This window comes from Haliotis rubra, unplaced genomic scaffold, assembly GCF_003918875.1.
Source record: "Haliotis rubra isolate DU_JTF1 unplaced genomic scaffold, ASM391887v1 Scf798, whole genome shotgun sequence".
In the NCBI taxonomy this organism is placed as follows: Eukaryota; Metazoa; Mollusca; class Gastropoda; order Lepetellida; family Haliotidae; genus Haliotis; species Haliotis rubra.
The window spans coordinates 424,268-436,463 of record NW_025767521.1 but is presented as its reverse complement, the minus strand read 5'-3'; the positions used below and the strand labels follow the sequence as shown (position 1 = coordinate 436,463).

The window sequence follows — 12,196 nt, the reverse complement described above, 5'->3', positions numbered from 1 at the left end:
TAAGGATAACTACACACTTTATTTGCAAAGCTTCTGGTTACAAAGGTCCGTGGTACAGCACTGGTCACACGTTGTAGCTCGTCTTCCGATGATGCTGGGAGACGACAGATGCTCACATTCCTGTAATGACATCCATATATTACACTGAACTGACGAACAAAAGTAATTACGCACGTGTGTTTATACAATTGTTTTCCCTATAATCAAAAATTGAGCGCTTTTGATTTTACTATTGACCAAATTGAGAATCCCATCCAATACTGTCCTATGTATATGTTTGAATCGACCCCCAAACAGATGGTCTGCGCCCAGGTAAGCATATTTGACACACATTCTCTCAGTGTTGACATACATTGATTTATCTGAGCCACATTTACCCATGTGGTGAATCGAACCCGTATCTTCGGGGTCACAAGTGGGCGCTTTATTCACATTCTACCCCATAAACCATATATATGGGGGATCGGCAGTACGTTACAATGTTGGTGACCTGGAAGTCACAATCAAACCACTTTCCAAAAGATTTATTTGGTTTTAGAACATAATCCCCAAACAGGAGTCTACTTTCTTTTGGACGTCAGTATATTTCACACTTAATAATAATAATAACATATATCATTGAATTTTCTGTCTCTTTTGACAGCAACGTGATTGGCAAGATTTAGGAAAAGCATGCTAAATATGCGGACCTCGCCTTTGAAATGTCTCGTTTGCATCCCAAGTACACTGTCGTCAGGTTCCCCATTGTTCTCGGTGCCCTTGGTTTGGTACCCCCTGATCTCTTGGCGCAGATCAGGAAAGTGCCCGGATTCTCCACCGGGAGCACAGCCCTTCTGACACTCTGGGTAATGCAGAAGGCTGCAGTGTTGGTGGGGCAGGACTCTCAGGACCCATCCAAGAACTCTCCGCGCTCAACGTTGCATAACTTCAACCGATTTGTGACCCGAGCTGTGTGCACAGGTCCTGTGTACTTTCTTTTGTACGTCAGTATATTTCACACTTACCGTCCTTAGCATACAGGAAAACTGGTAGGAAACCCCGGTGTTGGTGTGTACAGTCCGTGTGTGACACAGCTGAAGGAGCAATTGTTTTTGATACACATTCAGCAATGTATTAGAAATAGCGAACTGTCAATTAAATGTAGACATAAACTCACACTACAGTAAACGACGTTTATAACGAACTGACTGACATATGTTTTGGGATACGATGCCATGTGTCAACCAAGCCAGCGAGCCTGACCACCCGATCCCGTTAGTCGCCTCTAACGACAAGCATAGGCTGCTGAGGAACAATTCTAATCCGGATCTTCACGGGTCTTCAGAACCACCTAATGCTTCTTAATGTGTAAGTATATCAATCACTACATTTGAATAAAAATGTTTTCTACATTGCCTTCGAAATTTATATTGAATACCAACATATATATAGATTACAAATACAGAGTATTGATGACATCACACAACTGCAAAGCCCTTCCTCGTTGCCTTGGTTACAATACCACCTGAGTTATAATATGTGAAGTTATATGTGGTTATACCAGAGCAGAATAGTTCAAAAATAGGTAAGAACAGACTAAGAGAGCATGTATACACACGCCCCTTTGTAAAAAGTGGTCATATGCAAGAAGTGTTTTATTTGGGCTTACACTTTCTCAGTAAAGTTTTGATTCTAGCACTTTTCGCTTCTCGTGATTGATTTCGGAATAGATAAAACGTAAACTATGCCTTTAGAACACTTCCAACGCCATGTATATTAAGATAAAATTTGTAAATCCGAAGCTATTCAGGACCCGACTAGTCTCTGTCACTCACCTCATGCTTTCCGCACTGTTGAATTGTCGCACATGTAGCTGGATTCGTCACCTTAGTGCACTTGAAGCAGTTGAGTAGAGGCGTGGACGGGACTGGTGGAGGTAAATGATTGAAAAGTGACATTTGAAGCAGTTGAGTAGAGGCGTGGACGGGACTGGTGGAGGTAAATGATTGAAAAGTGACATTTGAAGCAGTTGAGTAGAGGCGTGGACGGGACTGGTGGAGGTAAATGATTGAAAAGTGACATTTGAAGCAGTTGAGTAGAGGCGTGGACGGGACTGGTGGAGGTAAATGATTGAAAAGTGACATTTGAAGCAGTTGACGTAGGGAGGCGGACAATGGACCGGTGGAGGTAAATGATTGATTGAAAAGTGACATTTGAAGCAGTTGAGTAGAGGCGTGGACGGGACTGGTGGAGGTAAATGATTGACGAGTGACATTTGAAGCAGTTGAGTAGAGGCGTGGACGGGACTGGTGGAGGTAAATGATTGAAAAGTGACATTTGAAGCAGTTGAGTAGAGGCGTGGATGGGACTGGTGGAGGTAAATTATTGACGAGTGTCATTTGAAGCAGTTGGGTAGAGGCGTGGATGGGATTGGTGGGGGTAAATGATTGAAAAGTTGCACTTGAAGCAGTTGTGTAGAGGCGTGGACGGGACTGGTGGAGGTATATGATTGAAAGTCACATCTGCAACAGTTTATTAGGGGCGCCGACGGTGCTGGTCGAGGAAGAAACATGTGGAGATTAACCTATGATCACCACGTGAATCGGTAGTTGGATAAGACCTGTGGATGTTAGTAGCTAAATAGAAGAAAACCGGAAGCACTTAAATATGTTGAGGGTTTCAATGTGATTAGCTCCTTATTGGAAACATCGCAGTTGCAGTCATTTAGCATCAATATTTTGTGACACAACTTGCATGATGGTAATGAGTCTCTAAACATGTACATTCCACCAAACCCCATCACTATTGACATCATCCAGGACTGTGTTGGTGCCTATGATCAAAGAATCAGGGTTATCACCAAAGTGACGGTGACATTCCGGTGTTCCAGCAATATCATGGCGACTCCGGGAATGTGCTTCACACCATATACTCATGTGTAATATCGAAGAAAAGAATCAACTTATAAACATCACAGACCATAACACAACATATTTGTTGTCAGTAAAGTTACGGTTTAGTTTTACACCGCACTCAGCAAAAATCTAGCTATATGGCAACGGTTTGTAAATAATCGAGTCTGACCAGACAGTCCAGTGATCAACATCATGAGCATCGATCCACTCAGGATGGTTGGTGACCGATGACATGTGTCAACCAAGTCAGCGAGCCTGACAACTCGATCCCGTTAGTCGCCAATCACGACAAGCATGGGTTACTGAAGACCAATTCTAACCCGGATCTTCACTCGTTCTTGACTATCTAGACAAAGTCAAACTGACGCATTAGAGATTTTATGAACGCTTCCCTGTTAGAGCAAGCCGTCACCTACCTGGGCAGGAACACTTCACACAGTTCGTGGACTTGTCAGCGACCAGGCATCCCTCCGGACATTTGATAAAGTCCACATAAGGGCAGTGATTCCCTTGATGAGATAGCGCTGTTGAGCCTGGGGAAAGCAAGGATTATGCTCACCGAAATGTTATTATGCAATATGGAACAAATCCCCGTTAATAGCTGAAATCGCTCTGCGTGATCGATCATTGTGCAGATCAGCAGATCGTGAAGTTATACGTACTTTGGGGTGAATGAATGAGAAAGGAATTCCGACACTTTTAGCAATATTTTACAACTATCACAAGGTAGGACAGAAATAAGCTTCACACGCTGTACTTAAGTAGATATTCAAATCCGCTCCTGAGGCGTGACGAACGAGCGCTTTAACCATTGGGCTACCCTGCTACTTTAATATTTCATCACACAGACGCTAACATCAATGCTGATAATGAAGATTGTGAAACAGCAAGAAGCAAGGCGTCTGAGGCATTGAAGCCATAACCAACAGGTTATCCTGCAACGCTTCATAACCTGTTGTTTAATAAACGTACTTCGTTTTGTAGTCTCCAGTGCAGATCGTCTCCAGCCCAGTTCGAGTAATTTTAGGTAATTTTAAATGTACATCCATCCAGTAACGAAAACTGACCATGTGTTTTTTTCAACATTTTGTGCGGAGCTGGGCCTTGCCGGTAAGTAATTGCACATGGTTGGATAACACACAACTTATCCGTTGTACATTGCGCCTATTGTAACTGCCTTGTATTACGTGGTGTGTGTGGAGCTGGGCCTGGCCGGTAAGTAATTGCACATGGTTGGATAACACACAACTTATCCGTTGTACATTGCGCCTATTGTAACTGCCTTGTATTACGTGGTGTGTGTGGAGCTGGGCCTGGCCGGTAAGTAATTGCACATGGTTGGATAACACACAACTTATCCGTTGTACATTGCGCCTATTGTAACTGCCTTGTATTACGTGGTGTGTGTGGAGCTGGGCCTGGCCGGTAAGTAATTGCACATGGTTGGATAACACACAACTTATCCGTTGTACATTGCGCCTATTGTAACTGCCTTGTATTACGTGGTGTGTGACGTTTGGGCCACATAAAGCATAGAGACCATGATGAAACTTGAAAGGTGACAAAATAATTTTACAATCTACAGAATTTCACGATTGTGTCATGAGAGTCCTTAGCATGAGTTCGACAATATCACAAGCATGTCTTTGGAAATCACAGTTAAGAACTTATACCGGGTGTTTGCGAACATCCCTTCACTCTATCTTTGCACGGTAGCTTACAATTTGCCACGTCAGAAACTGTGACCATCCGATACACATCATCCGTGTGTATCGGGTGGCTATACCACAATACCAAGAATAGAAGCAGTGCTTCGTAGTGCAACGGACGGTACAAAGGCAGATGAAACCTCGGGTTAGCGTTTCGTTTGGTTACTTTAGAACGCATATATGTTTCTGATGATTTTCTTTTGAAACAAACCGATGAAGATCCAGGATGGAATTGGTCTGCAGCCACCCATGCTTGGTGTAAGACACGGGATCGGTTTTTCATGACGCGCTGACAATGTTGATGCCCTTGATATGAATCATTGGAACTTTCAGTTATCGATTTCAGATACCACACCACCAGAATAAACATGTAGCTGGAATGTTGCATGGTCAGGGAGTTTTGCAACAAACAAACAAAAACAAAAGATTTGAAAACTCACAGATAACTTTTAGGACACATTACATACCACTTTCCCATGCTTGAAAGAACGCAACGGCCGCAAATAAGGCTGCAAAAAATTACAAGAGCCATAGATATAGCTGTCGTCATATGTCATTCATGAAATACACATTTTTATAAAGAGAAGAAATTAATTATTTTATTGGCATTCAAGAAGTTAGTGAGTCAATAATGAAGTATATGACTTTATGGATAACAACTTTTTGTTTATTACGACCCGTGAAGTTTCGGCTTATGCTTGTCGTAAGAGGCGACTAAAGGGATTGGGTGGTAAGGCTCGCTGACGTAGCTGACACATGACATCGTATCCCATGTTGTTATAAATGCTCATGTTGTTGATCATTGGGTTGTTTGGTATTTACAGATCGTCGCCTACTGTCTCTTGGCCACTACGGAAATCGAACCCGGGAAGACGACTGACCATAATGCCAGCTCACAACTGACCAGTCACAAACAACGACTACAGACATCAACGACATCGTCAACCTGGCGGAGTTACATACATGTGTACTTGTAAATACGAACGTTTTGACCATATCCGTAAATGCCTTCAGATCGCTGTAGAAATGATAGGCCTAGCACAAACAGATAAGATAGAGTGTACAATCGTGTTGACCTGTTCGTTGCCACATATCTGGGATATATTAATTAAGGGACCTTGGCGTCACATGCAACGACTACGGAATAACAACGAAGAACACTTTCAACTATAAAGCGAAGTCACTGATTATAACATATACCACGGAGATATTACGGCATGTAGGAAATAAGCAGTTAGTACCAATAACGTTATCATACCGAAATTACATACTTGTAAATACAATCGCTTTGACCATATCTGCGATTGTCTTCCTGCCGCTGCGGAAATGGCACGTGGCACAAATAGATAAGACAGCGTGTCTGTACAATCATGCTCTCCAGGGCACCGTTTTACAAAGCTATTGCAGCGCTATGGCTGTCGTACCTCATATACTTGGCCGCGTTTCACAGAGCGATCGAAACGCTTAGGTGATCGTGTGGTAGGTAAGGTAGCTCCCATATTTTACTATCCCATACGATAGCTTTGTGAAACGGGGCCCTGTAACATAGACTTACGACAGTCGTAGCGCTACGATGGCTTTGTGAAACGAGGCCCTGTAACAAAGACTTACCACAGTCGTAGAACTTCAATAGCTTTGTGAAATGGGGCCCTGTACATTGACTTACGACAGTCGTAGCGCTACGATAGCTTTGTGAAACGAGGCCCTGTAACATAGACTTACGACAGTCGTAGCGCTACGATATCTTTGTGAAACAGGGCCCAGTTCGTTACCTTATATGTTGGACATATATTAGCCACGGATTTAGATTATTCTCTCTTGGGAAAAAGTAATTGTGGTGGGGTTATCTTGTGAGAAAGTAATTGTGGTGGGGTTATGCCAGTTTCTAGAGTGAGTGAGTGAGTGAGTAAGTATGGTGTTACGCTGCTTTTAGCAATATTCCAGCAATATCACAGCGGGGGAAGCCAGAAATGGGCTTTCCACATCGTACCCATGTGGGGAGTCGAATGGGCGTGACGAGCGAACCGCCTCAGTATCTAGAGCATGGTTTGTGTGACGGATATATTCTCACGCTAGGCACCCTGTGCTTCATGTGCCACCGCTCACCCCTTTCCGTAACCTCCAAGAAGACTCGTTCCGCTTTGAGTGAAAACACAGCAAACCAAACATTAGCTTTTAACAAACGTGTTCATTGTATTTTCTAATGAAAATATTCGAAAATAACATTATTTCCGTCGTAATCGTGTGTGAACTAATTGGCCCATCGCAACAATCCATCCATATTTACAGCAATCACGATTAGATGACCGCCATCATGCCTTGGACTGTCAAGAAGACGACCTGGTGGCAGAAGTGGACCTTAAACTGAACCCTATGCCAGAGACAAGACAAGAAGGACAAGAAGACGGAAGAGCACCAGGTAGGAAAGCTTTCCAAACAATCTTTTGAACAATATAACTTGTTTATGATGATGTCTTGTGTCTAAAGAGGTAAACAAATGTAGCGAATTAGTAACGTCCAATTAGGTACAGCTGTGTGACATAATATAATGATGATATGATCACGGGTCATTTATTCGGTCGTACAACCGGTTGGAAGCCGTTGAATGGGCAGCGAACCGGTGTTTATGGCTATACAGTACTAAATAGGTCTCAGCTGACCTCGTCCACACACCTAGGGCTAAACTACATATCTCGTCTCTCGAAGAGGTGTTTAGCAGTGGTTAGGTAACATGTGTTGTGACCCGTCAATAAGTCTTGATGAGCTTCATGGTGGGATAGCATAGCACTGCTCCATGCTCTCCGTGTTTACACTGGCCCATCCTCTGCAGCCGTCCACACAGCTGAGTTATTCACTGTGGATTGATTCTAGCTCGCATTTTGACTTTTGCAAAGTGCAGCGTAAACCAACATTTTTATGAAAGTCATACTGGAGAGGTACGTGAGATCTTGTTTGAGAACCTGTTATATAAAATATTTTGTTATAAATTTGTTTTTGATTCTGCACTTGTGGAAAGTGTAATTGAAGATAATGCTCGCTTTCCAAAGTTTTAAATATATATTGACAGTTCAGGACAAAGGAAATATGCCGAGCTTGTTTGTTAATGTAATTGAAATCTGAAAGTCTTATTGTTAAAATTTATAATGTCTATTTAGCCTTCACCCAATTCTGCATATGCTAAGTAACAAACAAATACACTGGTTGAGTAAAGGCAGGGCTAAGAAATACATTGTTACATAAATTACCTCTTCCTTGTTTGACGTTTGATTTGCCCCAAACGCAAATTCATTGTTTGCCGAAAATAAGACATCCTTTAGTAGTTGTGTACTGTGGGATGTATATTAACTGTTTTTAAGATATGTTTGGAAAACTTAAACTAAGAAAGTATTCTGGGTACAGTTCAGTTTGTATATAAATCAAACATAATTTCAGATATGTATAATTGAAATCAAACATATAATAAAATCAATTGAGAGTTATGGGATCTCTTGCCCTGACCAGTATAATTTTGTCTTGCATTTCCTAATGTTATTTTCTATCGACTATTCTGATATTGACTATTTAACGATTGGTTTGTTCTCTTTTCGGCAAAGAGGCGGTGGGGGTAGCCTAGTGGTTAAAGCGTTCGCTCATCACGTCGAAGAACCGGTTTCGATTCTCGACACGGGTACAATGTGTGAGGCCCATTTCTGGTGTCCCCCGCCGTAATATTGCTGAGATATTGCTAAAAGTGGCGTAAAACTAAACGCACTCACTTTTCTGTTTGGTTCTGAAGTCTATAATTTCTTTTCGTCATTATGCTAAATGATCAGTAGAACATTTAGGAAAGTTATGATTGTGGAGAAACATGTGGTACTTCTTTCAATGATTGTGGAGAAACATGGTGGTAATTCTTGCTATGATTGTGGAGAAAAATGTTGGTAATTCTTGCTATGATTGTGGAGAAAATGTTGGTAATTCTTGCTATGATTGTGGAGAAATATGTTGTTAATTCTTGCTAAGATTGTCGAGAAAAATGTTGGTAATTCTTGCTATGATTGTGGAGAAAAATGTTGGTAATTCTTGCTAAGATTGTGGTGAAAAATGTTGGTTATTCTTGCTATGATTGTGGAGAAAAATGTTGGTAATTCTTGCTATGATTGTGGAGAAAAATGTTGGTAATTCTTGCTATGATTGTGGAGAAATATGTTGTTAATACTTGCTAAGATTGTGGAGAAAAATGTTGGTAATTCTTGCTATGATTGTGGAGAAAAATGTTGGTAATTCTTGCTATAAATGGTATCAATCAATAGTTTTGCTCTTGTCGACAGTTACAGATATCAGTCTATGTAAACCTTATAGTTTATTTGTATGCTTCCTTTGGATTTTCTACAGCAACATGACTCTCCTTCGCTCGTGTTTGCTGATTATGATAGTAATGATCCATTGCAAGTCAATACAAGCTGAAACTGACTGTTTTGGTCGAAGGACTTACGGGTTCGAGAGGGAAAGTACCGACTGCCATTTGTTCTACAGGTAATTCAAATCGTAGCTGCCAGTAAATTTAATTGATTCGATTTAAAGACCCATTTGTGTTAAACAGTATTAAACACAAGCATGGTGCTAATTTGGACGAATCGGGATTCGAACCCACGATCTCTGATTCCCGGGGTGCTCAAGGGAGGCCACTCGACGTTTCAGACGATTGGTTCCCGCTTGCGGTTGTGTCGAACGTTGATGTGTCAAACTTATGGTCGTCACAAAGTAGGAGCTTGTACCCAGAGACCCGTGAAGATCCTGGTTAGAATTGATCTTCAGTAACCCATGCTTGTCGTAAGAGGCGACTAACGGGATCGGATGGTCAGGTTCGCTGACTTGGTTGTCACATGTCATCATATCCATATTGCGTAGATCGATGTTCTTGCTGTTCATCACTGGATTGTCCGGAACAGTCTCGATCATTTACAGAACACTGTTGTACAGCTGGAATATTGCTGAACGCGGCGTAGAAAAATAATAATAATTATATGGCCACAACAAACAAAACAATAACATGACTGAAATAACTGAAATATTTAGTATTAACTCATTTGTGAAATGTCAAAACTGAAAATGTTACTTTTTCTTTACGTACACCAGGACCATCTTGTGTCCAGAATATCCATGGCTGGGTCAGTCTAAGAAACAGCTACGTCTTCCCTACAGATGTAACTACGACTTCGTCTTCAACGTGGTCAGCGGCCGTAGGGGGTATTGTGTTCCTCGAGGAGAGGAATCAGACCCGTGCTGAGGTAAACACTTGAGGTCAGTGTGCGAAATAGCCACTGGCCCGCAAGACCGTGGCTAGTAAATATCCAGTCGGGCCAGTAAACCTCCAGTCACTGGCCCGACTAGCTAGTGAATTTTCATGGGGTCATTTTGTAAATAGATCACTCTCACCGACTTGTTAGGTTATAATACACTTTTAAATCACGTACGATTATGGCCTGATAAAAGATTTCATCATATTAGCAGCTTATCCTTGTGTAATGTTTTGCCGGGCCTCTAATAAGCGCCGGGGGTAAACCGACGTACTAACAATTACGTAATTACACCCAATAAGCGCAAAAGCGCCGGGCCTCTAATAAGCGCCGGGTCTGGTACCCCTTTGAATAAGCCCCCGGGCGCTTCTTAGGGGAAATACGGTATACAAACATATACAGAAGATAGACAACAGTAAAGCGTCGTTAGTGGTAGCGTCAGAGGGGATACGTATTTTAGTCCAGATATAAACACAGATATGGTAAGTGATTCATGCGGTTAAACGGGAGACAGTTCCATCATGAAGCAGCTGTATGAGAGAAGGATCGAGCACCGACAGATTTCAGTTTATATTCTGGTAGTCATATGACCAATAAACATTTTATCATCATTATTATTACTGGATCAGGTAATTAATACAAGCAATACTTATAGATACAATCATATTGGCATACACTAGTTTTACATTTTGTTACAATTAAGAAACATTTATGATTCTAATAAAGTAAACTAAACACGTATATACTTACGTACTGACATGATTTAAATCTCCATTTCCTCAATCAAAGCATTTACGAGACATTAACCTGGTTTTCTGGTTCAGACATAGAAATATGGTTTATACAGGTAATTACTGGGATACAGACAGGCGCTATCAGTAAGCCTCACAGCCATCACGGCGGTTAACGGTAAAGTAGGAGTGCCTTGGGCTGTATTACCTCAGCCATGAAGTGATTACATTCTGAGAGGATCACTTGTTTCTCTGTTACTTCACACGTCCCCAGGTCCATGTATATGCGCAGGATTTGTGACGGTGACTGTTTGTTCTCATAACTGCTACTCAATTTTCAGATAGCCCTTGACAGGCCTGCTCAACGGAACATCCCTGTCGACGTCGTAGATGCGTAATGTGAAGTATGACGTCCCAGCAATGGAATGTGGATGTGTTTTAATGTTAACAAAACACTGATATGGAACTGTTAACTATTCTCGAAACATTCGTAGCCCCACGAACTTCTTAAACCCATTCGTAACACATTGGCTACGACCAAATTTATTCTTAGGGCTACGAACGTTTCGTGAATAAGAGCCCTGGATTTTATAACTTAAAGTTTGAGATACTTGACTTACCTTTTATAATTTGTTTCTTGGTTTTTGTTTGCGAATATTTTAGAATAAATACGGCTGTTTGTAATAATTCTAAATGTGCACCAATTGTTATGTGTCCTTGCAATTTATTGTGAGTGAGTGAGTGAGTTTGGTTTACGCCGCTTTTAGCAATATTCCAGCAATATCATGGAATGGGACACCAGAAATGTGCTTCACACATTGTACCCATGTTAGGAATCAAACCCTGGTCTTCGGCTTTACGAGCCACCGCTATAACCACTAGGTTATCCCACCTACTCTGTTTATTGTGTAAGAATGTTCCAAGTGTAATACTTTGTACATGAGGACAGTCAGTAAGCGTAATTTACAGACCACCGCCATATAGCTGAAATTGTGCTGAGCGCGGCGTAAAACAACAAACCCACCAAGCCAATTTATGTAATGACCATGTAAACATACAACTGCCGTTCCTTGCACGCCGATTAGGGAACCTGAGCAGAGTTCTCTCCCCTACACTGCATCCCAACATTGAAGATGCCGTCCACTCCATGTAGGTTCGTATATACACCCACAGGCAAACGATAATTGTGACGTGGACATTTTTGTAGATCTTATGAAATAATTTTAAATTCGTCCCAGAGAAAGTATGATAAAATGGTCGAACAAACGCAAGGAGTTACAATCACAATAATATTTCAGGGTACGTAAGACTAATTGTATTTATGAAGATGAGACAATTTGTTATGCTTCTGGGGAGCTTACAGCCATTCTGACCATCGCTCGTCACGCCGAAGACCTGGGTTCGATTTCCCATATAGATACAATGAAGCCCATTTCTGGTGTCCCCTGCCGTGACATTGCTGGAATACTGCTAAAACCATGCTCACTCACTCACTCCATTCTGACCACGTCTCCGTGGTGTAGTGGTTAGAGCGTCCGCCCGGAGAGCGGAAGGTCGCAGGTTCGATCCCCGACCGCGTCATA

General features: G+C 41.8%; 2 protein-coding genes across 2 annotated transcripts; one reads left to right on the top strand and one right to left on the bottom strand.

Annotated features, from left to right (window-relative positions):
* Positions 1-3,980, bottom strand: LOC124261348. The gene is made up of 5 exons (XM_046695653.1): positions 3,962-3,980; positions 3,311-3,427; positions 1,815-1,906; positions 1,005-1,073; positions 1-120 (listed from the first exon to the last, which is right to left on the bottom strand). The coding sequence occupies exons 1-5, from the start codon at positions 3,978-3,980 to the stop codon at positions 19-21; spliced, it is 399 nt and encodes a 132-aa protein (XP_046551609.1). The 3' UTR covers positions 1-18.
* A 3,444-nt stretch (positions 3,981-7,424) lies between these two features.
* LOC124261345 lies at positions 7,425-10,083 on the top strand. Its single transcript, XM_046695651.1, has 3 exons — positions 7,425-7,539; positions 8,978-9,118; positions 9,722-10,083. The coding sequence occupies exons 1-3, from the start codon at positions 7,520-7,522 to the stop codon at positions 9,870-9,872; spliced, it is 312 nt and encodes a 103-aa protein (XP_046551607.1). The 5' UTR covers positions 7,425-7,519; the 3' UTR covers positions 9,873-10,083.
* The last annotated feature ends 2,113 nt before the right edge of the window (positions 10,084-12,196 follow it).